This window comes from Barbus barbus, assembly GCF_936440315.1.
Source record: "Barbus barbus genome assembly, chromosome: 10".
Classification (NCBI taxonomy): Eukaryota; Metazoa; Chordata; class Actinopteri; order Cypriniformes; family Cyprinidae; genus Barbus; species Barbus barbus.
In genome coordinates, this window is record NC_136738.1 from 9,993,703 (window position 1) to 10,020,169 (window position 26,467).

General features: G+C 37.4%; 1 protein-coding gene across 3 annotated transcripts; it reads right to left on the reverse strand.

Moving 5' to 3' along the window:
• Positions 1 to 945: 945 nt before the first annotated feature.
• Positions 946 to 24,389, reverse strand: LOC306876503 (pre-mRNA-processing factor 40 homolog A-like). Of its 3 annotated transcripts, none has more exons than XM_079427727.1 (26): positions 24,335 to 24,389; positions 23,179 to 23,319; positions 19,990 to 20,073; positions 18,071 to 18,098; positions 17,963 to 17,985; positions 17,801 to 17,845; positions 16,982 to 17,092; positions 16,447 to 16,567; positions 16,334 to 16,358; positions 14,447 to 14,662; positions 13,785 to 13,890; positions 13,116 to 13,180; positions 12,821 to 12,985; positions 9,708 to 9,816; positions 8,823 to 8,973; positions 8,541 to 8,674; positions 7,793 to 7,907; positions 7,322 to 7,413; positions 7,119 to 7,235; positions 6,315 to 6,452; positions 6,098 to 6,193; positions 5,629 to 5,715; positions 3,342 to 3,435; positions 3,168 to 3,229; positions 1,927 to 2,064; positions 946 to 1,844 (listed from the first exon to the last, which is right to left on the reverse strand). In XM_079427727.1, exons 1-26 carry the CDS (start codon positions 24,335 to 24,337, stop codon positions 1,755 to 1,757), a joined length of 2,556 nt encoding a protein of 851 aa, XP_079283853.1. In that variant the 5' UTR covers positions 24,338 to 24,389; the 3' UTR covers positions 946 to 1,754. The 3 variants fall into 3 exon arrangements, with proteins under 3 accessions (XP_079283853.1, XP_079283854.1, XP_079283855.1); XM_079427728.1 differs by having other exon boundaries at positions 23,434 to 24,337; XM_079427729.1 differs by lacking the exons at positions 3,168 to 3,229; positions 3,342 to 3,435 and having other exon boundaries at positions 1,280 to 1,844; positions 24,335 to 24,385.
• Between the last annotated feature and the right edge of the window lie 2,078 nt (positions 24,390 to 26,467).

Genomic DNA, 26,467 nt, shown 5'->3' on the forward strand with positions numbered 1-26,467 from the left:
CTAACAGATCCTTTATTATAACAGCTGGAAAATATAATTTTTGGGGTGTGTCTAAAAAAGAGCTGATTTGGAGTGTATCACTTTAAATGCAAATGAGCTGCATATTCCCACCCCGTCTCCAAAAGAGGGCATCGCGTATATGTCTCTCTGCATTGCATATCTACAGCAATAAACAGCCGGTAGAAGCAACATAACTGAGAGTGATAGAACAAATGGGAAGCCAAATGCACTGAAAGTGGGACGAAACAGCGTAATGTTACAGAGCTCGCGCCGCGCTGACCTGTCATCGGCGTGGATAAATTGACCGAGTCACGCGAACGCACTACCGAACGAATCTCGCGATACGAATGGCGCAAACTAATCTCACAAGTGCAGCGCTGGTCTGTTATAAATACTTAATGTACGCACACAAATACAGCTAAAACGGTAAGCACTATAACACAACATTCACAAAGGGTCTGGAGTGATAGACGTATTTAGGTAGATTTTGAGGCGCATTAAAAAATGAAAGTAATCCACAGCGTCCTCAGCAGCTCAGATGTAGGGAGAAAATGAAGACTCTTAGGTTCAGACTTACATCCAAACACAGAGCACTGGGATTGATTGTGAGACATTGTCGACATTACAGCTGCTCTGAGAAAATGGAGGACAGCTTACAACCACTGAGGGCGGAAACTATGGCAATGCTGGCCCGGCCCTACGCAATGTGATGTCACACTGTGTGAGAATCAAAACAGCAGGCCCGAGACTGTCTTGGTTTAAAGGGAATTAAAAAATGAGGAGTGGGTGGATTTTTATCATTGTAGGGTGGTTGTGTTCACACACTGTCAACACACATCTGTCCAAACAACATGTAAAAGTGGGCTACAGTTATTACTCAAACTCCTCTTCTATTCTCTTGCTTGACTAGCGTTCTGCACGTGCACAATTGAACACAAAGTCGTCACCAGCTTTTGCGTAGTTTTATGGAGTCGCAAATCACACCTGCACACAGATGCACACAGGGAGACAGATCTGCATTTATATTAAACCCTTAACACATTACATACGTGATTATAAGCTTTGCATCTATATAAATTAAAAATGATTAAATACAATCAATATCTTGTTTCTTCACTCACATTGGCAGATATTTTAGTCAGAAATTGTCAGCTGACTTCCAAAACCTCAGTGGCAGTTTCATGATGATCTGAGGTTACTGAAGAAAACATGATTAACAGATCGCTGTAGATGAAATTCAGCAGGTTTGGATCTTGTGAGAACAGAGCAACAAAAAAGCATCATTTTATAGTTTATTTGTCAAAATTCAAGTTGAAAACAATGCTGCAGACATTTTTCATACCGATAACATTGTCTGTAAAAGCCATTTTTGGAAAACAATCTTACAGATTAATCTGAAGTTGAATAATAGTTGTTTTTATGCAGGCCAGCTCATTTTGTTCCATATTATCAGTGATGTTAAAACTATTTGCAATAACAAATATACAACTAACTAAAAAAGGGTTCTGCAGTTAAAGGCAACATAACACTTGCAACCTCTGAAAATAATCTTACAAAATCCACATGCCCAGATCAAGAGTGCTGATGTTCAGACAATACTGCCTCTCAGAGAGACTACATGACAGTCAATGGATTCACAGCCAAATAGCCAACACTCGGATGCTCATCCATATTCTGTCAGCACATTCCAAGAGGATGCAAAACACATTACAGGAATGCAAGTGAGAGAGACGGACAGACTGACAGAGAGAGATTTATGGTGCGTCTAGCTGCTCCAGCAGAGTGCGCCTCCTCTTTTCCAGCTCTCCTTCACTCAGCTCGCTTCCAGACGTGTCCCATCCACCCTGAGAGACAGAGAGATTCAGATCACATCTGGGCGGGAGTAAATGAGACTCTACAGACGCTGTCTCAGATATAATTGCTTACCTCTTCTTTTGTACTCTTTCTTTTGGGGGATTTCTGTTTGGATTCTCCATGTAACTTCCCTCTGGATTTGTCGTTCTCTTTATCTTTCTCTTTCTCTCTTCCTTTTCGCTCTCTCTCTCCTTCAGACTCAGGGGAGGCCTGCAAAAAAAAAAAATTGTATATATATATATTCTCCCTATTGCTCATTATCCTATAATAGCCATTTAGAGATATACACTTTATAAAACATTAAAGAAACATTAAGCATTTAATGAATGCGAATAAACGTAGCATCATAGAACTGAACAATCTGAGGAATAGACTACGGTTCTGGGAATTTAATAAACACTCATATTTAATACACTGTATTCAATCCCACAGGCAGACTTGTTAATCAATAAATGATGGAGAAAACCCTTTTTTAACGGGCAATTCAACTAAGGTCATTTGAGATCTTTACAAGGTAGAATTAATTATTCCAATTGAACAAATATAAAACATCTCATAACTAGGAATTTTTATTTTATGTAAAGCTGTTTTGCAATGATTTGTATCGTGAAAAGCACTATACAAATAAACTTGAATTGAACTGAATCCAACTCTACTTAAAATTATCATTATTCAAACAGTAGCATAATCAGCATGTCCTAATTATATGCTTAAATATACTAAAGCCGATCCAATGGGTAGAAATCATCAAGTTGCTTCAGTTCAGCAAGTGTTCATCTTGAAATATTACTAAAAATAAAAAAAGCTATTCTTACATATACTTTATTAAAAAAACAGTAAAGATTTCACAGCAAGAACTAAGTCCTGAAGGCTCTAGCACTCTCTATTTGAACTCTATTATCTTTTAATATTTGTTGATATATACACTGAATATACACTTGACCCTCCTTGACCAAGGAAACACTTACACTTGACCAACTCGTAACTACTTGTTTTCTTTTTATTTATTTATTTAAAAAAAAAAATAAAAAAAAAAAAATCACCCTCTTACAACTACAATTCTCTTTTTTATTAGTTTTATTTTTATTTAAAAAAGACCCTCTAACACTAGTGTGTTTTTTTTCCCCTATCCTACCTACTCGTTTTCTTTTTATTTATTTTATAAAAATTTTTTTTAAAAAGTGCATACTGCATTAGGCTAACTGAGACTTGTCATAGCACTTCCATATTATTGCAGTTTATTTAGTAAGTCAGATTCCTCATCAACTGCACAAGGAACGAGTATTCGAGAGGTTGAGTCGCTCGCTACTCACTGATTTGTGTCGTCTTTTCTTTCCCTTCTTCTTGTGTTTCTTAGATTTCTTGTAACTTCTCTCTGTAAAGATCAAGATCAGATGATCATTGAGAGACTGCTGTTAAACGGTCATGATGTATTCAGTATTGATGTGCTGTGCAGGACACTGATATCGATCCTAAACGTCACTGACCAGATTCCCCAGAGGACGAGTGCTCGGATGGAGATTTAGAAGCTGAATGTTTCTTCTTCTTCGAGTGATACTCATCATCCTCTGACTCCGAGCCCTTCCGCGAACAAACACACAGGACACAGTTTAGGAGGATGAGTTGAGAGTGAGTCTTAATAAATGCATACCTCAAATCTCCAGATGGATCATAATACAAATAATACTCATTATTAGGGGTGGGACAATAAATCTATATGGCGATATATCGCGATCCTTCTCCATGCGATACGAGAATTGATATCTTGTGCCAAATATCGATATTTTCATTAACACAATAAGGCGCTCTAAATATAAGGCGCTCTAGAGGGGATTCAACATGGCGGCGTGCTGAACAGACGTACGTTTCCACGTTCCAACAACATTCGGCAATATCTTTCTTAACAGCCACTTTGATTTCTGAAACTGAACAGTTATATTAATATCTGTGTGAGCATCATCTATACAGAATGACATCGCGTACATTGAAGAAACAAGGAAACCAAGACGATTTAAATGCAGACTCAGCTAATCACCCAGCTAACGCGATGCACTTGAGTAAAGAACCCAGCGCAAATACTAGTAAAAAGGAAGAAAGCAACATTATGAGCGCAATTATAAGGCGCTCTAGATTTCCCTGCTTCCAGAGTCTAAAAATGTGTGGAAATCGCAGCCGCGCCATTTCCAGCTTCTTTCCAAAGCACTCTGAGCAACCATGAACCACGTTCTCTATGAAGATGGTGAAGCACAAGGAACCGAGGGATAAACAGATTTCCAAACAATGTATTAGCTCTACTGCTATATTATATATGTTTATGGAGAAGAGAACTAAAAAAATCTGCCCCGGAAGTGCCAGAACAGCTATCAGCGTGGACCATAGATCATGTTATAATTGCAGAGCGCATATTCAGTCCGTGAGTAGCCTCTCCGCTCGAATCGCAGGTGGATTTCCCTCACTCTGTGTTAGAGAGAGCGCTGCTAGCGCGTCCAGTTTTCCCTTCTCTCTCAGATATTACAAGTGCGCGTTATGCAGTGTGAGGGCAGTGGGCACTGACTGGTAGAAACAAATCTGCACCTATTGCATGGACGGCGAAACAAAACCTTGTCAGAGCCATCATGTGGCGCAGAAGTGTGTGTGCTTGTCGCGCATCTACATTTGAAATAACGAACCTGAGAAGCTGATAAGCAGTTAAATGTGTTGGGTTTACACACAGAGAAAAGTGTAAGCTTTTAAGAAGTCCAAGAATAAAATGATTAATTTACTTATGTTAAAATTGATTTACAGAACTTTTTTTTGCTGTTTTCTAACAGTTTGGACTTGAATAAATGAAACTTGCACAACCTTTTCACAGGCATTTTGTTTTCATAGTTAGACAAATATCGTGATGTATCATTATATGATTGTCTAGCAATATATCGATTATCACTGTATCGTTATCGTGAGCCATGTATCGTGATTATATTGTATCGTGAGGTACCCTGCGATTCCCACCCCTACTCATTATTAAGCCTACTTTTTAAAGTCTTCTACAAAATGTATTGGAATTAGAATATGAAATCTATTCAGAGAGAAAAGTCTATAAAACGAACCTCACTTTTTAACTTTAAACCATTTTCTAAGAGAAGGAAAGCTTCAAAATGTTTTGAGTTTTATATATAATTGTTCTGACTTGGATAAGAACAAAACTTGCACAAAACTGAGATGGATGATGAAACTACTGTCTTCTGTAAAAGACCATTTTTAAAATCGAATGCGTTTCAAACCTGACAGTTCCGAAACATTGCTGTTGATCTAAATTGAATCAACATTGAACAGAGTCGAGCTGAATAACGACACCGTTGCCTTCTATAGAGCTGCTAAAAGCTTAATTGAATGTTTCATAATTGATGAACTTTACACAGTAATTGAACCGCTATTGAACTGAATCAACACTGAACTGCCTGCAGCTGAATAATGACTTTTTAGAGCTGCTTTACAGCATCATTTGGATTTGTCTCGTATGTACTGAAGGTTGCATTGATTCTTTTATTCTCCAGTTTATTACTGTGAAGCTGCTTTGAAAAAATGCTAATTCATTCTCTGACAGTAGGTGAAGCAGTAGTTATGAAGAAGAAAAGAAAACGCCATTGAAACTTTTCTGAAGACAGACGGTTCTCTTCATAGATACATTCATATAAAGTCACACACATGGCATTTCAATGTCAGAATGGCAAATTTTACCAAAAGCCGATGAGTTTGCAGGTATGAAATGAGATGGCTAGATGAAGTACTCACTGATCGAGATCGGGAACGTTTTCTGTGGTGTTTCTTGGATTTCTTTGAGTGCTTTTTAGCCTTTGAATGATGATGTTGGCACTCGTGCTGTAGAGAGAGATCACAGACATGACCACTGCATTACTGAATACCTGATTCTGATCCGCTGAAAGGCTTTCCAAGATTAATTTACTTTTAAAAGTTTAGATACAAAAACTTTGCACGTCACAAGATAAACTGTGGTAATGGTGGTATAAAAAGGAAAAATTCTGGAATGTTGAATTACTGAACATGAATACACACCCAGCCCTGAGTCAATTCTTTTAAATATGAATCTGGGTTGCGTTTCCCAAAAGATTCGTAAGCCCAAGTTGATCGTAGCTCCAATGGTTTCAATGGGTCTATGATGTACTTAAGCTTACGACTTTTGGGAAACGCAGCCCTGGTTGCTTTAAAAAGTCTTGTAAAAATGTTTAGAATTCTATCATACCTCTAGCACATGCATGAAGTCTTTGAATATCCTCTTCCTCTCTGACTCCAGTGTGATGTCCTCAAACGCAGGCTCTTTTAGAAACCGCTCTCGTACCTGAGTCAGCATCAACACATCATGCACACCAGATCAGTGAAGAAAGATAACATGTCATAAGGACCCAGTCTGGTTAATAGATTATATAATCATTGATATTTATTGTAATAGCATGACATACTCCCTCCCATGTGGTCTCAGGCTCTAGAGGAGGCGTGGCCTGTTTTAGCATGCTCTTAAACGTAGCCTCCTTCCTCTTCATCTTCCTGGCCTCCTCCTTCTCTCTCTCCCTCTCACGTGCTTCAGCTTTCTCCAGCAACTAAAAACACAGAACCAGCACAAAGACATTAAACAAGTCATTAATCATTAAATACAAACTAACACTCTTGTGCTTTGCTCCAAACTCTAATGAGCTGCCTATCATTTCTAAAGTCCACAAAAGTAAAGACAGAATTCAAGCTGAAACGTCATAAGCAACTGATATGAATGGTTATACAAAAGCAGCAACTCACACGGACAAACTGTAAGCAAGTGCATTAGACAATGGAACTAAAAAAGTCAAACTAAATGTATAAATACATGACAAACAGGTCCGGAAAAAATAAAATCAGCTTAACAGAACTAGACCAAAATTCACTACCCAAACACTGTTGACAACTGGGGATTTCAACTGAAGGCCTTAAAAAGAAGCTGATTTTAAATCCCATTTAATCCCATACATTTTCAAATTTTATATTGTGTGCAAATAAACCTTTTTGCAGCCACTGTAAATTCAAAGTAGCCCAAAAAAATAATGCTACCTGTGACCATGAAAACCACAATTCTAGATGCCGGCAAACACTATCCACATTTTGGGATTGCCTTTTCTGTAAAGTCTATATGCAATACCATTTCTTTGGCACAGACTTCATGTCAGTTGGAAAGCAATAATTTTTTGCCTTTAATTTGAATAAGAGTATAAATAAGAGCAGGGCAGTCTGCTTACACTATTGAAGGCCAGTTTGATGTTTCCTGCATCCAGCGTGGTGGCGCGTTTATCTGAGCTGATCACTGAGCCAAACTCCTCAAAGCCCGTGTTTATCTCCACCAGGAAGCTCTTATCCTGCACAAACACACACACACACATTTCATCAAGGGCATCAGCACTGATCTGATGTGAAGCACTGACCTCCACAGTCTCTCACTCACCTTCAGGATGTCTTTAATGATTCTCTTCTCATCATGATAACGAGCTTTCAGATCCTCCACGTAAAACTTGAATAAGTCCAGAGGGGTGGAGCCTGAAAAAATATCCAAAGCATAACATGACTGAGAAACATTTTTACAAAAAAACAAATATCTAAAAGCAACTCATCATAATTATGATATACAATAAACAACTATTCTGCTAAGCAATATAGACTTAATCACAGGAATTTTATTTTATTCATTCAACTTGTATTTCATTTTAGATGGCCCAAAATAATATATTCTCAGTTTTTTAAGTGCTGACGTATCAAAGTCATGTGGAGTTCACAGACTGTACTGGTGAAATGGAGACAGAGAGAAATGAGGACAGGACCCTTTTACATGTATTATTCATCAACATCAAAGCCTGCCACACTCAGAGAGTTTGTGTGTGTGTGTGTGTGAGAGAGAGAGAGAGAGAGAGAGAGAGACCTGGCTGGCCCAGCATGTTGTTGAAGCGGATATCAGCGCTGACGGTTGGGTACATCTCCATCCAGGCAGACATGGAGTGCAGCTGCCCGTGATCGTGAAGCTCATCCAGGAATTTCTGAAAAACACACAACACTTCACAAACATACCAATGCTCTTGTCCTTTACTCCTCAGATAGTTTGGTTTAGCCGTTCTCATGTTTTAAGAGATCAAACCATTAATATTGATAATGTTTTTAGCGAGCCACTGGTTATAAAAAAGAACATTTATGCTAAGTTTGCTTTGGTGTTTCAAAATTGCATACAAGCAATCTAATATTTGCAATTTAATACAAACCAGTCTGCAATGGTGTCAGTAGACAATAACATGGGAGATTTAAATAGTACATTTCCAAATGTGTAGTTGACAATTAAGCATCAGTTGTTGAACGCAGTTTGAAGCCATATTATTGATACATTACCAATTATCAATAATTCCCAATAAATTGCCTTAAACATGCTAATGACGCTTTATTTAATTAATTATTAATTTATTTTAATGATGCTTTAGCATTCTGGCTTCCTCTCTGCACTGATCTGCAGTACCCTAAACTCGGTCAAACAGATCATCTGTCATCACAGACATCAGCTGATATTCCAGCATCAAGTTCCAATTAATCAAGGTGAGAGCTTTTCATATAAGAAAGCTGGACACGTGATGCGGCGGACAAACCAGGACAGAGTCGCACGTGTGTGTGTGTGTGTGTGTCACCTGGAAAGACTCTCGGTTCTTGCGCTGTCTGCGTCTCTCTCGCAGCAGAGTTTTCTGTTTCTCTTCCTCCTCCTCTTTCTCAAGAGCACGGATGTGTTCCTCGAAACAGATCAGCGCATCTTCCTTGTCCATGTCTAACGCACACACAGACACAAAGGAAGATAAAGGCTTCCTCTATATCAAACACACTCGCACTCACACTCTCACTCTCATTATGCAGGTTAAAAGCATCATCATGTGGAGGTGGCAGTACAATGTGTGTGTGTGTGTGTGTGTTCATACTCTGTAGCTCCTCATCTTCAGCAAAGTTGGGGTTATCCAGTAGGTACTGCTGTGCCTCAGACCACGTAGTTCTGTATGTCACATTGGCCATATTGTCCAAAATGTTCTTCAGAGCTTCCCAGTTCCTCTTCCTCAGCTGCTTGGCTTGTTCCTGATAGAAAGCATCGAGTTACAGTCATTACAATTTTTTTGATGAAGAACAAAAAGTAAAAGCATAAAGATACTCTAAATTATGAGCGGATGATCTGTGTTTGAAGTTTTTGTTTTACATGTGTATAAAAATCAAGCTGACTTTAAGAGCATGAAGAATTTTTTCACTGTTTATAAATGCCATTATTTTTTTGACAATTAAGCACATTTTCCAGAGTTTCCATGATACAAAAACCTTCACATATAAAGGCACTATTGGTTGTATCAGGAGATAATCTAATATATGGAGACCAGTGGGCACAAATCAAGTGAATTTTAAATTAAATGCAACAAAAAAAATATTTTTGATTATATTAGTGGTTGGTAAATATAAACAGCCTACTGTTCAACTAATGAGTTATATTACTTGGAATAATTATTTACTGATTTCTTTTCTTCTAATAGACGGAATCATTTCTAGAAAATGTTTATTACAGTTGCTGAAGTTTAATAATTATAATAAGCCACTGTGTGTTAGTGATTTTTTACGATGAGTCACACATAACATCCCTTAATCACTGTAATGCACAACCACATCTGGTTCATTGCTTTATAATTGAAATTTGCATATTAAAATGCATCAAAATGAAAGTGATATCAGCATTTAAACGGTTTAATAGAAAAAACTAATTAGCAGGTTATTAGATTATCACTGCTTTCTCTTATACACAAATAAACAGAATCAGCCAATCAGACCTTCTCTTTCTTTGCTAAATAAAACAGCACATCTTCGTAGATCTCCAGCCTGTCTCTCTCGGGAACACACGACCACACCTCCTGATCTCCAAACATCTGCTCCGCTTTCCTGCACAAGACAAGAAAAACTTACTCACAAACAACCACTGCTTGCTTAAAGAACAACTTTTGCCATAATATTTCATAAAGCATGATTTCATCCATGTGAATGAACATTGCTGCAGATCATAAGTTAGTCAGTAGGGGGCAGTGATATTACAGGATATTAACGTCACAGAACTAGTAATTAATAAACAGTCTCTCTGAAACCTTCTGACACAAGGCAGACAGGAACTCACGACAAACACCGCTATATACAGGTGAGATTTACACCAATAACATCATTTAACTTAGTGAAATAGCCAAAACGTCGCCATGAGAACACTGCTAATGTGATTTTAATCATGCTCTGAATCAATGAGAGCTGAAAAATCATTAACCTTATTAATAGTAATACTGGATTAAAAATGATGCAAAACTGAAGTGAGGGTGATTGCAAGGCCATTTCTATGCAGCTGCTAATAGGGCTGTGTATTGGCAAGAATCTGGCGATAAGATGCGTATCACGATACAGGGGTTGCGATACGATTGCAATACATTGCGATACTGTAAGCAAGGCGATATATTGGGATATTTCTTATTTTAGGAATAGGATATATATTTTTTTAGGAAAGCTGTCATTAAGAACACCACCATATGCAAACCTTAGCAAAAAATAAATAAATAAAAATAATTTAACCAGAACACACTGGGATCTGCATTTGCAATAATCAGTATAACATTCAACATTACTGAACCACTTTTTGTGCAGTACGAGTAAAGGGGGAAATATTCAAGTGTTTGCATGATTCTTTAGTTAAATGTATAAAATGTATTTTATAAAAAGATAAAAATATATTTATAGTAGTGCTGTCAGTCGATTAAAAAAATTAACTAATTAATCACACATTTTTCTAAAATTAATCGTGATTAATCACGCTTAACCCCACCTAACATTCAAGTTTTTAAATAAACAATCTTCAAATGTACAATGTACAAACAACATAAAGACAGTATATTTTTAATATTTCTTTAATGATATCTTTTTCATGATTGAAGGCCAGCATCACTGATATCAATACTACTGATGTCTCTATAAAAAAAGAATTTTGGCCCCCTGAATATTTAACCATTGACTGTAGCCATTCAGCATTACAGTATAATTGAGAGCTATCAATTTTAACATTTATTAGACTTAACGTCTAATTTAAGTGAACTTAAAACAATCTTATCATGAACCCATTATAATAAATGAAATATTCAGCTAGCTGTGCCCTTCAGCAGAAATATACAGAAAATGAATACTTACCAAACACTAAATTCTAAATTAAATATGATGAACCCCTTAAAACTATAAAAGTTATTGATTTGGTCTTTTTTCTTTTGTTCTTGGATTAATAGACATCACAGCAGCTGGTTATTAACTTATTTGCCTGCTATTGCTTTAAAAGCTGCTGCTGCTGAAGGTGATGGGGATCTGACATGCATCTTATTTTCTCACAAATCTCTTTACATTTTCTGACTTACTTCAGGTCTGAAAGTCTCAACTAATGAGCGGATGAGTTGAATTGGGTATTTTAGATGAGGGAGACAGTGCCTCAGGACAGTTTTTAAAACCATTTCAGAGACATGTACTTAAATGTGACGCATATATAACATAGGCTATTGTATGCATGCACACAGTTTAAGGCAGCTTTAATCGCCTTTTTGGTAACTTCATGCCTTAACTGGCGGCATAACTACGACATTGCATGCACGTAGTTTCTTTCGCTGTATGATATGAAATGATATAGGCTATAGCGCGCACCGGCACCTTTGTGCGTGTATTTGAAGAGAGCGCGCTACGAGCACAGTATCTTTTACGCGCTTGTTTGACTCGCATCTGGCGTGGAGGCGACGTATAGAGCACGTGTCTGAAACTTCTCCCGTTTGATGTGGTCATAAAGACATTCTGCATCTAAATAAACGCAATCCTTTGCAAGAAAAAAGAGACAGAGGCAGCAGTTGCGAATGAGGTGGCCAACCCTAGCCCCGCCCCTGCGTTATTTTGCGTTAATATTTTTAACGCGTTAATCTGAAAATAATTAATAGCATGCATTAACGCACTAATTTTGACACCACTAATTTATAGACTCTACTTTAAAGTTTCACAGTTTAAGTTTACAATTGTGACATACAATGTCATAATATTTGATCTGAACAAAAAATTGCACCTGCTTAATATCGATGAAAAATAAAGTGCTTGCAGCATTCCTAAAGAAAACAAAACAATTGTAAAACAATCAAATAAATACAAACTGAAAAACCTGTGAAATCAAGTTGAAAAGTTCTGAGAATGTTTAACATCTGTATTTATGTTCCGCGTGGAATCGCCGAGACCGCGACGTGAGCACCGCCCCAACTGCACAAAACGCCCCCAACACGAGAGAAAGCTGCAGCTGCGCGGCGACTCTTACGCCCGCCGCGCCCCCCCCGCAAAGGCTCTTCAACACTGGATGCGGCAAGCGGCAGAACCGAGGTTGAGCTCGCGCCGCGGCCCCGGGGCGGACATTACCACAAAAGCCCAAATGGTGCCACACTTCAGCTTTGTACATCGAAACGAGAACTGTTTTTAATTCTTCCATCCTCAATTACTGGCAGCGAACTATATTAACGCTAACATTAGTGGAGTGCCCTGATGCTAGTATTTCCTTTCACTGTTTAAGTTCAGAGATGAAGACTAGTGGTCGGGATATGAACTCAAAACGAAACAACTGCCATGAATCTTGTATGATTTTTATTTTTTTTAAATATCGATATTCCGTTTTGGAGAATCGATACAGTATCACCAAACAAAATATCGCGATACTCACGTGTATCGATATTTTCTTACACCCCTAGCTGCTAAGGTGTTCAGAGTATTTTTAGTGTGTTGCTATACAGTTGCTAGGCTGTTGAAAATCTCCAATCCGAAATATGAGGTCTACATTGTGATTTTTGTCATTTTCAAGTGAGCATTGAATAATGTTGTCATCAAAACAACTTTAAAAACTCACTTGTATCGTGTGGTTGAGGTCATCTTCTCATGGTTCTCCAGGAAGCGCTGGAAAGTCTCTTTAGACTCCTTGTATTTGATTCTGGCTTCTTCCTTTTCCTCTTTCTCTGTCTGGACTTTATAAGCATTGAACGCCTGTTTCTTTTCACTCAGCTTAGGCAGAGCACTGCGCACACACACACAGACACAGAAAGAGATGCGAGTGGTTCAGTGAAGAACAGCAGAGACACATTTAACAGTGCACAGGATTTAAATGCTATTAAATATCATTAATGCTGTGTGGAGTATTTGGATACCTGTAACGAGGGTCGTTGATTATCAGTTTCATTGCCTGCTCCCATGATGCATTGGAGGAAACGCCCTATAGTCACATGGAGGGAGAGAGATGCAAGTTACTTTTCTCAAAAGCTACAGCTTACTTGTTACTCAATAATGCATATTTTTTTTGGGGGGGGGTTAAAATTCTCAGAGGGAAGGCTGCACAACTTCATTTAGATTTTCTAAAGAACCTATTTAGTAATCAAAACATTTTTCATGAGTAATATACTTTCCAACATACTGAATGATTTCAATTTGACTGAGTAGCTCATTTAATTTCTCATGTTACGGTTGAGAGCCATAAATGGGCGTCCACTGAGAGGGGAAGAAAATAACAGAACAGACTAATGAAAAGGTTTGGAAAAGTAGATCTCCATGTCGGCATCACAAAACATCCAGTTCTTCACCCATTATGAGTGTGTCTTTCTGAAAGGCTGTCAGGGGTCTGTGAAGCGTGCGATTCCACCGTCTTCTGTTTCACTCACTCCAGTCTAATCACACTCGCAGCAATTAAACAGCCGCGGCTCTCTCAGGAGCACTTTGTGTGCCAAATTAAAACACACTAAATTTAGAAAGACCCAGCCGGAATATCAACACCTCCCTCTTCACTACAGAGAGAGAAAGAGAGAGAGAGAAAAAAAAAAAACCTTTTCTTTCAGCAGTTCTTTAAATGCCTGCTTTGCCTCCTCTTTTGTGTTCCACTTGTAAACTTTCTTCACCAGCTCAGGTCTCTCCTCCTTAGAAACATCATTACTGCAAAACAAACAAATATAAAAGAAAATTTTACAAAGCAACTATATCAATTTACCTTTTAAAGGAAAAAGAACATTGTGTCTTGTATGGCACAAAACAATTCACAACGCTTTGTTTCGTAATCTGACAATTTCCAGTAGGAAGTAATGTAGCACTAATACACTACCATTAAAAAGTTTGGTGTTGATTAAAGGATTTTATGCTCTCCAAGTCTGAATTTATTTGCTCAAAAATACAATTAAAGTATAATCGTAAAATATAATTACAAACTGATTTTTATTTAAATTGACGAATAGAAAGTTCAAAAGAACCGCATTTATTTTGAATTTTTTTTTTTTTTAGCTTTTGTACATTACATTACAAATGACATTACTTTAAATTTTGATCTATTTAATGCATCCTTGTTGAACAGAAGCATTAATTTCTTTAGAAAAATTACTGACCCCAAACTAATGAAAATCTCTTCATTGTTTTGTTCAGTGAATGATGTGAGATGTACACATGGACACACGTGGGATGTTCTGGGTGTTTTTTGTATGTGTTGAGGGTTCATTACCTGGGTTGTGTTTCTACGCTGGGCGTTTCCTCAGTGGAGTTAACAGTTACATCACTGCTGACCTCAGCAACCTGCGCAGGCACGTGAGACGGCTGTTCCTCTGTGGCGACTGTCGCCATGGTAGCCTCAGTCTCAGCAACTGCTGCCACGGTAACAGACGACTCGCTCTGAGATGTAAGAGCAGGGGTGGTGCCAGGAGCCACAACGTCAACCGTCCTTTAACAGACACAAACACAGATTAAAAATTATTATAGTTGGATAAACTGACTTTCTTAAAATGTATATTAATTTTTTTTTATGTTTAATAGAATTTAAAAATTCAAATTACAGTAACACAGAAGACTATTTTGACCCTGGAAAAAATATAGTATTAATCTTTTACATCACTATTAAGCCATTAAAGGGGTCATATAATGCAATTCCAAGTTTTGCTTTCTCTTTGGAGTGTTACAAGCTGATTGTGCATAGATAAGATCCCTGAAGTTGCAAAGACTGAAGTCTCAAAACCAAAGAAATATTCTTTATCAAAGTTGACTCTGCCACGCCCCCCTAAAACGGCTCATTCAAACACGCACAGACATGTCTACATCACAATGTGGAAATATTTGCGTAAGGCGTGGTTTCAATAACCTCAGTAGTGTTGATGCAGCCTTATCAGGGAGACGCTGTGTGTTTCTGTGAGAATTTGAAAATAGATGCATTTAGGAATCATTAAGATTACTTCCAACAGAACAGCAACACATTTTATGGACGACCATTTTGTGAACCTGGGAGAGGAGGTAATTCTGACTTTGCTTTGACAATCTGGCGCTTCTGAATCAGCGACTGTATGTTTTGTTATTAGTTTAAGTATTTGCTATTGACTGTTCAAATGTGAAGTTTTGCGCGTCGTGTGTGTGTGTGTGTGTGAGAGAGAGAGACAGGGTCACATCTCAATCGCAGCTTGGGTATGTGTGTGTGTGTGTGTGAGAGAGAGAGAGAGAGAGGCAGTCACATCACAGCGGAGTGTACAGCCCGTCAGAAATCGTCTTAATCATGGCTTGTGTGCAAATAAATACGAGCATCATCACTGTGTCTGTCACACGGCTCTGTTCCCCTCTCGGTCTTGAACTGATGGTAAAACTAAGGACATTTTTAACTGTCTTTCATTTTGAAAGCTGAAGCTCGCGATTATGGAAAGGGACGTTACATTTGATGCGGCTTGTGATGTTCGGCCAATCACAATGCACTGGTTCATTTGGCCAATTAGAGCAGACTGCACTTGTCGGAAGGAGGGACTTTGTAGAAAACGAAGCGTTTGAGAGAGGCGGGGCATAGAGTACCTACAATAATGTACAGTATTTGAAAAATATTGCGTTTTTTTAACATTAAAGCATGTCAACATATTCTGTTACACCAAATACACAAAATAATGATCTTTAAAAAAGCATCATATGACCCCTTTAATTTGTGTAAAATGATGGCAGAAGTTTGACCGGTAGTGGTGAATCTGCACCAACCTTTGCCAACAACGGACCGTTTTCCACTAATAGTAAAGCATTTTGAAACCTAAAACTGCTTTCTGTAAATCTAACAGTACATTAAAAGGATAGTTCACCCAAAAATGTTTATTCGGTCATGAATTATTAACCCTGTTGAGGTTCCATTTACCATATCTGATGAGCTCTATGTCTGTGGGTTGATCAATGTTTATACGTAAAAAAAAACAAAAAAACAAGGCCTACTTTAAATGTCCATCACTTAATCGCTCAATTGATATAGATTAATTTGTTTTGAAGATGAACAAAAGAGACAAAAGGTTTTGGAATGTCATGAGGGTAAGTAAATTAAATTTTTTGGTGAACTAACCCTTTAATGGTCTTATTATTAAATAAAGCTGATGCTCACCCGTTTTCCTCTGCCTTTATCATCGCTGAAAAATGGAGAGAAAAAAGTCAAACCATTTCCTCATGTGAGATTTCTGGATATGTGTAATAATGCTATTTATTTTGCATACTGACCTTCCAGGTCCTCCAGCTCTTTGGGTTTAGTCCAGCGAGACTCTTTGGTCTGCGAGTTGTAGTAATAGGGCTTGCCGGTATCTGACTTATACTCTTTCCACGGGCATTTGGACAACATTTGCTACAAAACACAAAATACACAATTATTCATATCAAATGAGAAACCTTTGACCAAAAACTAAAGAAATATCTCTCATTTTGTATTGCATAACATTTTGTATTAAGTTTTACATTTCAACCTAGCTTAATGTACATGCATTTTCTGTAAATTTATTTAATTTTTTAAAATATAAAACTCAGACAATACAATACAAAAAAAGTGATTAGTTGGGTTCAGCAATTTGTTTGGTCTAAACTAAGAAATGTATATAAAACAGTGCTGTTTACTTCATGAACATAAACAAACAAATAGTAATAGTAATACATTAGACTCTCAAATGCGGAATATGCCTAAAGGTCATGACCTCCTGAATGAACAGTAATTGGCAAGTTAAAATATGACTGTGTATGCAAGGGTGTGTTGACCTTTTTTTACCTCTGCAGGTGATTTGAGTTCATCTGGTTTCTCCCAGGTGGATTGTTTGGTCTCTGTGTTGTAGTAATATGTTTTTCCATCCAGTGATTTGTGCTCGGTCCATACTGACTTCTGCAGGAGACATTATGAACACTTGGCTCATTACATCATTAGTGACTAGTCATGATTAGTCATTTCATCAGCCACATCCTGCAGTAGCTAGTTCAGTTAAGTTGTATGAAGTTGTACCAGTACACAAAAGAGCCGGCTAATTACATCCATACCATTCATAGTTGAATTCTTATTGTTCCCTCCTCTGTAGGGATGGGAAATGTAAAGAATTGAATCTCCAATTCTGCTTCTAAACCTCATTTTAAAGGATAGTTCACACAAAAATTAAAACTCACCCGCAAATTATTCCAAACCTGTGTGAGATATTTTGAAGAACTGTAACCAAACAGTTGCCACTGACTTCCATATTATGAAAATAAATCATATAAAACATTATGGAAATCAATAAATCAATAATTTTTCAAAATACCTTTTTTCGTGTTCAACAGAAGAAAGAATTTAATACAGGTTTGGAAGAACTTCGAATACAACTGAGAGATACAATTTTTATTTTTTATTATATACATTTTTAAACTGTACTGTAATTTTAGGAATATATAGTATTTTACTTTACTTACTTTTTACTTTTAGTCATTTAGCAGACGCTTTTATCCAAAGCGACTTACAAATAAGAAAAAGTAGCTAAAACTAAAAGTTAACACTCTGTAAATACTCTATACACATAAATGTTCTATATTTTATGAACGATAACGGTTTATTGTGCCTTGCCTTTTTCAGCTGTTCATCAGGTGAAGACTCGGTTGATGTGGTGCTCTAGGAGGAAAAAAAAAGAAAAGAAAAAAAGTATTGTTTTCAAGACAGGAAAGTCATTTAAAATACAATCCTAACTAAACAATATTAACAATAACGTGTTTGGTTGTTTGTTCTTACTGTTGTTCCAGGAGCAGCCGGTGCTGAAATAGAACAAAACCACTGATTACATTTAGAAATAATAAAATCAACAACATGATTTTTACCCAAAACTATTTAATTTCTCACCTGCAGACTCCACTGGACTCACACCAGGCTGAGAAAGACAAAGAAAAAGTGTTTCATTACAAAAAGTAAACCATTCAAAATAATAATCTGATTTACGTGTGATATCTTTTAAATGACTTGAAACTTCACATCATCCAAGAAAGCCCTGTCAATAATTGTTGGAATTAAATTGGTTCATGAGCAGATCTAAAGATATCAGAGATAACTTCATTAGCAGTCTCCATACCCCAAATTACAGGAAAGGGAAATGACATCCTGACTGACAGGGCAGTGTGACTGACATCTCCTGGAGCGTCAGCTGGTTTCTGCATCTGATCAGATGTCTTCATCTACAGCTCAAAGCCGTTGCTAATTATTACTGATGCTATCAATATTTAATATGGTTAACTAACAGCAGGCTGTTTGATGCTTAATATAGCTGATTAAATGAAAGCAGATCTTAATCACCACTGAGGAGGTGTGTTCAAAATAACGAACTGCACACGTATGGTTACTTTGTTCTTACATATACACTGAACTGAAACGTGTCCTTTCATCTATATTCATTAGCGATGTAGTGCTTTGAAACACAAATGAATTAAGCCACTCTAATTGAACTTGTCCGTTTCATGTTATTGGTCAGATATGACCACTTTCCACACATTTCTCTCCATGTACATTATACACCATCACATTCAGAGCTACTCACAGCTAATGTTTAGGTACTTCCTTCCTTTTAAGGAAATACATAAGTAATGCATACACATTAAGTGGGTCATATCATATACTTTAGCATTTCATTTTGTAATCTTAGTAACTTTGATAATGTTTGCATTTTTGGGCTGAAGACAGATTTAAAATTAGCTCAACAGTTTCTAACTGTCCCATCCATCAGTAACAGCCCCTTTGCAAAACTAAATTACACTGAGACTGAAATGTATTGCACTGTTCAAAAGTTTGGGGTCAGTAAGATTTTGTATTATATTTATTTTAAGAAAAAAAATTATTAGCAAAAGATGCATTAAAGTAATCAAAAGTGATAGCAAAATTTAGCACTGTAACAAAAAAAAAATCTATTTCAAATACATATTGTTTTACCATTCTATTCAAGGAATCCTTAAAAAAATATCACTTTTCTATATAATAAATAAATAAAATATTTTGAACAGTAGCATATCTCAGACAAACTGTTCAATGGAGGATACCGAATTTGTGTGTTTACTTTTTCCAGACATATTTTTGACTCTCTCTATTCCTAAAGCAGAAGCTAGCACCGAGATTCTGTTCAGAATAGATGCAAGTTCAATGAAAAGCTGTACAGTTAAATGCATATCTATATATAGTGCTTTCAGAAACTGAAATCAAAACTTTTTGGATAAATGGAGTGCATGTAAACATGCCTAATGAATGTTCTTTTTGGACTAAGTTCTTAAAGTTACAGTATGTTTGCTTCCTGATGATACCTTTATTTACATTGTCGTTTTTCATTTCCATTTTCCACCTGAACACTGTAAATGTGGATGTTTGAGCTCATGATTGTGATATCAACATGATGATTTCTGAACGCTGTTTTAGTGGTTTAGTTTCAAATGTTTTCTCTGTGGGCTAAAAAAAAGAAAGAAAATCCTGCTGTCCATGATATGATGCCTTTATTAAAGTCTAACTAAAACTAAATGCTAACAAAGTGTGCTAATGCAGGGAAGGAGACTTACAGCATCATACACTGAAAGAAATTAGAAGAGATCAGCTTGCTCTACTATCGCTACTATCACTCGTGTCACATGGGTAAGTGCTATATAAAATGGTGTTGATTCTAAATTGGTACATTTTCCCACTTTACAGTGTGTTCATTAGGGTTATTCTGACACTGCTGACAGCATGTAAGGGTCTATATTTAACCGACGCTGGTGGAGTAGTGTGATATATACAGACTAGCTTACCGGTCCCGTAGGCTGGATTGATGCAGCTGGCATACGGGGGGGCATCATCATTCCTGGCATCATTGGTGGCATCATGGCTGGCATCTATGAAAAGAGTTTCATGAAAAATTCATGTGAACTGCTAATTTCCCTCCTGCGCTGCACAGGGGGAGAGCAAGGTGTGGGCTGAGGGGTGTAAAGCACATCTTGTGCTCTGTCTGATCCTCACACTCACAGCCCACTAACATGCCATTCATCCCATCTCTCTCACACACATACACACACACACAAACGTGGAGCATCAGGTCCAATAAGAAAACTAGCAATCATATCAATGATTTTACATGTTTATATTCATATACATTTCTCTCATCTACATATTAGGGTAAATTGCAAGAAAAAGTCCAAGAAATGTCCTGAATCATTTTAAACCCTATAAATCTTGTCTATAAATTTGACAAGCACATTAATTTTGTGTAATTCACACAATAACTATAAATACTAATGGTGATGGAGTCTTATGGTCCGTTCATGCCAAAGAATGTTATAAACTGTATTAGCATCCACACCAAGGGTGATATCATTCTGTTTTTTGATAAATGCTCACTTCTCAAGCATTTTAAAGTGGATTTTGATCGGCTCTCAGTGTCTTTATTCTTCATCAGCTGAAACCAAAACAGTATCACTCCATAGTCAATATTGCTATAACTGTGGTGCAGATTTTCCTTTTCTCACCGAATCAGAATGACTCTTTTTTTGACACTAGCAGTGTATTTTATCAGAAGAGCAGAACATTTATCTTTGACATTGTGCTTTCGGGGGAAACAAACTGAATTGCCTCAAAGTATGAAATTGGCTTCACAAACGTCATGTCTTGTCTAATCCAGCATAAGCCGTGTTGAAATTGAAAGTGATTAGATAAAAAATACTGGACACTTCAAAAATGGGCAATGTGTGACCAATAATGTCTGATTTGTGCAAACATGATGACTCTTAGTGGTAGCATTTTCCATCATCTTGCAAATTTGTAAATTCAACATGCTTTCTGTCATGTTGACAGAAAGAAAAATAAATTATCTGGTATGTTCGTTACGGAATGTTATGAAAGCAAACAGAGACTTAAATTGCAGGAAAAAAGTCCACTTTTTTTGAAAATAGGCTCATTTTACAACTCCCCTAGAGATAAACAGTTGAGTTTTACCGTTTTTGAATCCATTCAGCCGATCTCCGGGTCTGGAGGTAGCACTTTTATCTTAGCATAGATTATTGAATTGCATTAGACCATTAGCATCTCGCTCAAAAATGACCAAAGAGTTTCAATAATTTTCCAATTTAAAGCTTGACCCTACTGTAGTTACATCGTGTACTAAGACCAACGGAAAATGAAAAGTTGCGATATTACGCAGCGCCTGAAAGTAGTCCCCAGCTAGGTAACTAGTTATGATATAGCTAGGGACTACTTTCAGGCACTGCGTAATATCATTGCGCCTGCTGCACCCACGGTATGGCAGCAAAGTTCCTTGATTATTACACCGGAATGAGAGTATAGTTCTTAGCCATATTGATCTAGAAAATCACAACTTTTCATTTTCCGTCGGTCTTAGTACACGATGTAACTACAGAAGAGTCAAGCTTTAAATAGGAAAATTATCGAAACTCTTTGGTCATTTTGAGCGAGATGCTAATGGTCTAATTCGATTGGGAGTTGATAAAGGCCTTCTGAAGTGAACTGATGCATTTGTGTAAGAATAATATCCATAACTTTATAAACCGTAATCTCTGGCTTCCGCTAGCTATCGTGCGCATGTTCGCGAGAGAGTGGCGTTCCAGCAGATGACGTAGGATGTACACGTAGCATAAGCTCCAGTGAGAATATGCTAGTCTCACGAGAACCAAGTTTTGTTTACAGCAAAGCAAAGCCAGTCTCCTCTTGGCTTATATCAAAATCCTCTGACATTTTTCTTTACAAATCCTTGTTTTTTCACTTCTAATTCATGACCTTTGTGAACGTGGAAGCTAGAGATAACAGTTTATCAAGTCTTAAATATGGATATTATTCATACACAAACACATCGATTCACTTTATTAACCCCCGGGAGTCGTGTGGAGCACTTTTTATGATGATTTATACACTTTATTGTAATAAAAAACCTTAACCCCCATTCACTGCCATTATAAAGCTTTGAAGAGCCAGGATCTTTTTATATAACGTTGATTGTATTTGTCTGAAAGAAGAAAGTCATATAAATCTAGGATGACTTGAGGGTGAGTAAATCATGGGGTAATTTTTGGGTGAAATGTATATAAATATAAGTTCTTGTATAGAGCTTGTGCCAAATGAAAAACACCACCATTACAGTGTTTTAAGTTTGTTACCAATGAGATGATTTAAACTTTGATTTTTCCAATCACTTTTGAATTAACAAAAAAACACTTTACTTTCCTCACACCCACATGTGTCAGATTTAAGTTCTTTAAATATTATTTGCCGTAAAATTAGGGACTGTAGACTAGTTTTCCAAAATTTTGGATAATGATTATGTGAACTGATTGGCAAATCGCTTTAATTCTAACTAGGGCTGCTCGATATATTGCTTGTGATTGTCATGCACATCTCGTCAGTAAAGCCGGTTCTGTGATTATTAATAAATCTCCAGCATCGGTTTTCAAATGGAGCGGCATTTAATACACTGAGCAGAACTGATGATGGAGATTTATTAATAATCACAGAACCGGCTTTACTGACAAGATGTGCATGACAATCGCATGCAATATCATGCAGCCCTAATTCTAACTCAATCATTATTTAAATCTGCACCCACTGAACTTCAAATCATTAGCCAAAATCTGACTCATAACAAATGAACAATCATTACTATCTTATGCACACTTACAAAATTACAGACTGCTCATGTGACAATCCTTGCATCCAAATTTGCATACTCTCAGAGAATTTGCTACATTTGATGAAGAACTTATTGTATAACCATTAGTATGACTACCATCCATACATAATAAAAACCACCAGAATGGCACTCTCATGCAATGTACAACATAAGTCGTGCTGTGCTACGGTTTGTACAGCTAGGCTACTTTGCATGTGTGAATTACCATGTCCATGGGCTAGCATGTAAACCTCTGATTTAAAAACAGTGGATCGTTTCAAAGTGAAATCTGACTGCCATAAGCAGTATTTGCTTTAGCTCTTACCTGTGCCATGGGCGGAGCTCCCATCGGGGGTATCATGGGGGGCATTATTCCCGGGGGCATGGGGGCCATGCTGGGCGGCCTCTGGCCCATGGGTGGCATTCCCATTGGAGGGAAGTGAGGCGGGATTCCTGGTGGTCCCATCTTTGAAAACACAAAAAAATATATTCAAGGCATGAATGAGCATGAACACAACCAAGAATTCGCAAAGACAGAGAGAGATGGCTTTACAGTAAAGGCTTTCCAACACCAACTTACAAAGGGCGGGGGGATTCCTGAAGGTGGTACACCAGGAAAAGGTGGTGCTCGACTGGGGCCACTATTAGCATCAGTCGAGGACTGTTATGAACAAGAGAGTCCATTACAGTAACGACTACAGCTCTGATAAAGGTGCTGCACATCACTGAATTATAGTGTGATGAAGATTTCCAAAACATGATCTAATCTGACAGAACCAACCAACACATCCAAGTTTATGTGAGCAGAACTATCACTGTCAGACGTTTCCTAAATATTTCACTCAAACCAACTAGCATAACTTAAAGCTTATTAATATACATACTTCCAATGTATAACAAAGCAGAGATTTCTTACGATCTTACTGCCCTTAACAAATCAAGCATCTAAAAACTCCAATTCAACTATCACTCAGACTTCACTAGTTTATCATAGCTTTATCAGAGTTTGATAAATCAAGAGTTCTGTCTCACTTTCATCAGGAATAGATCGACTATCAGTCGCCGATTATCAATAAAAACACATTTTATCATACAAGTCAGTGTGATGGACTTTATATCATCTAGTCTAACGTAGTAACATCTGCATCAGTGCAAACAGATAATCATAAACATGTTTACAAGCATAAATGTTTCACACAATCAGATATGTAATACGTCTAACACACGTGCTTTAATAATCACAATAATAAATCCAAACTCTCATTCAAACACTCGTTAGCTTTAGCTTTAGCATCAGTCACTCATTCACATTAGCTTACATGCTAATCAACATTTATTTTGTCTGTAATGTAACCATTTCTTCGCTACAAGTCTTTAACTCAAGCGAATAAACCGATCAGTGTGTATACGTGTCATTTGTATACGCTAGAATAGGCCAGTTTTGAGTTTATGTGAATAAACCGTCTGTTTTTTGCACTCACCATGATGAGCGAACATGCAGCGGCCCAGCGCGAGACAAAAACTTACATTCTGATTGGCTGCTGCGCGCCGGGTTCAAACTACAGCAGGCGTGTTTCAAGTGCAACAACACTGCGTAAGAAGTGCGCATAAACTAGTTCCCGCAGCGCAGGAAACAAAAACACTGGAGAGCTGCGCACGAAATACGCAGATCTGAAGCCAACAAGTTGACATTCAGGCAGCAATGAGCTGCAGTTTTAAGAGAAGAAATGCAGTAAATAAACAATGAAAACAGATGGCTTCATTCAAAATTATTAAACATTTTACGAAATATTATGATTATTAATATTATTAGTGAAATTATTTCTACCTATTTCAATACCTTATGCAGTGAATGTGCCACATGAAAAAATACTGTAGTAATTAGTGATTTTGAACCATACTATAGTAAAGTACTTGAATTAATTTGTTGTGGTAATTCTATAGTTGGTGTGGTAATATAACAACTATTGTAATATAAGCAAATTACTTTACCCACACTGTACTAAGTTTTCTACAGCTATACACTACAATACCCTACAGTTTACTGTAGTAAAAACTAAAGTATACTACAGTATTTATTACAGTTTATCAGTTCACTATAGTTAATACTACAGTATGCTGTAGTAGCATTCATTAACAAAGTGTTGTAAATACTATAATATATACAGTATACCTTAATATATAATTGCTGGTCTCACCAGCAATCCTGAAAACTTTCTATTCAGGGACCATAGAAAGTGTATTGACTCAGTGCATCTCCATGTGGTATGGAAACAGCTCCAATCAGGACTGCAAAGCACTACAGAGAGTTGTGCGCTTAGCTGAGCGCATCTCAGGGTCTGCTCTCCCCTCTCTGCAGGACATCTACCTCAAACGCTGCAAAAATAGAGCTGTTAAAATCTTCAAGGACTCTAATCACCCTGCTAACCGACTATTCACTTTGCTTCTATCTGGTAAGCGCTTCCGTAGCCTGATGGCAAAAACTGAGAGACTTAGGAGGAGCTTCTTCCCCCAGGCCATCAGGCTCCTAAACTCTAACTCTGTGTCATAATATCACTTGACTCCATGTAATATCACCATATCAATAAGTTATTCATAATGTTTCTCCATGTAAATATCATATATCAATAAGCTATTCATAATTTTTCTCTACCTCATACTGCTGCTATTCAAATACCCTGTACAACTTTTTGCACATTTTTTTTGCACATTCCTCTCATTACTATTTGTCAACAACATACTGACCTGCACATTTATATTTATATTTTTTTATCTTATCTTATCTTATCTTATCTTATCTTATCTTATCTTATCTTATTTTATCTTATCTTTTATTTTATTTTATGTTTGTACTTCTTCTTAATATTTGTATTCTTATAATTGCACTGTCCTTGGAGCGGACCTGACCTACATTTCACTGCTGGTTATATTGTGTATGTGACAAATAAAACTCTTGAATCTCGAATCTTGAATATCGTGGCCTAATGGTTAGAGAGTCGGACTTGTAATCTAAAGGTTGCGGGTTCGAGTCTCGGGCCGGCAGGGATTGTAGGTGGGGGGAGTGAATGTCCAGCGCTCTCTCCACCCTCAATACCACGACTGAGGTGCCCTTGAGCAAGGCACCGAACCCCCAACTGCTCCCCGGGAGCCGCAGCATAAATGGCTGCCCACTGCTCCGGGTGTGTGTTCACGGTGTGTGTGTGTTCACTGCTGTGTGTGTGCACGTTGGATGGTTAAATGCAGAGCACGAATTCCGAGTATGGGTCACCATACTTGGCTGAATGTCACTTCACTTCACTAATATAGTTGGGGTAGAGTGGGGGAAACGCCGCCCTTAAGGACTGTGCCATTTTATTTCTGTGAAACAAAAGTTAAATGTGTTTAGAAAAGTTATCATAGTTTTAGTGACACTGACATAAATTATAAACAAAGTATGAAAAATGTCCAGGGTTTTCATGTTATTAGATTTTTAACAAAAATTAAAGTTGTACCAAGGGGGGGCATTTTACCCCACCTTTGGGGCAAAACGCCCCCACGGGTGGGGTAAAATGCCCCCCCCAGTCTGACAAAGCAATTTGCTTTAAACATTTACAGCAAAATCAGAGTACAGACAG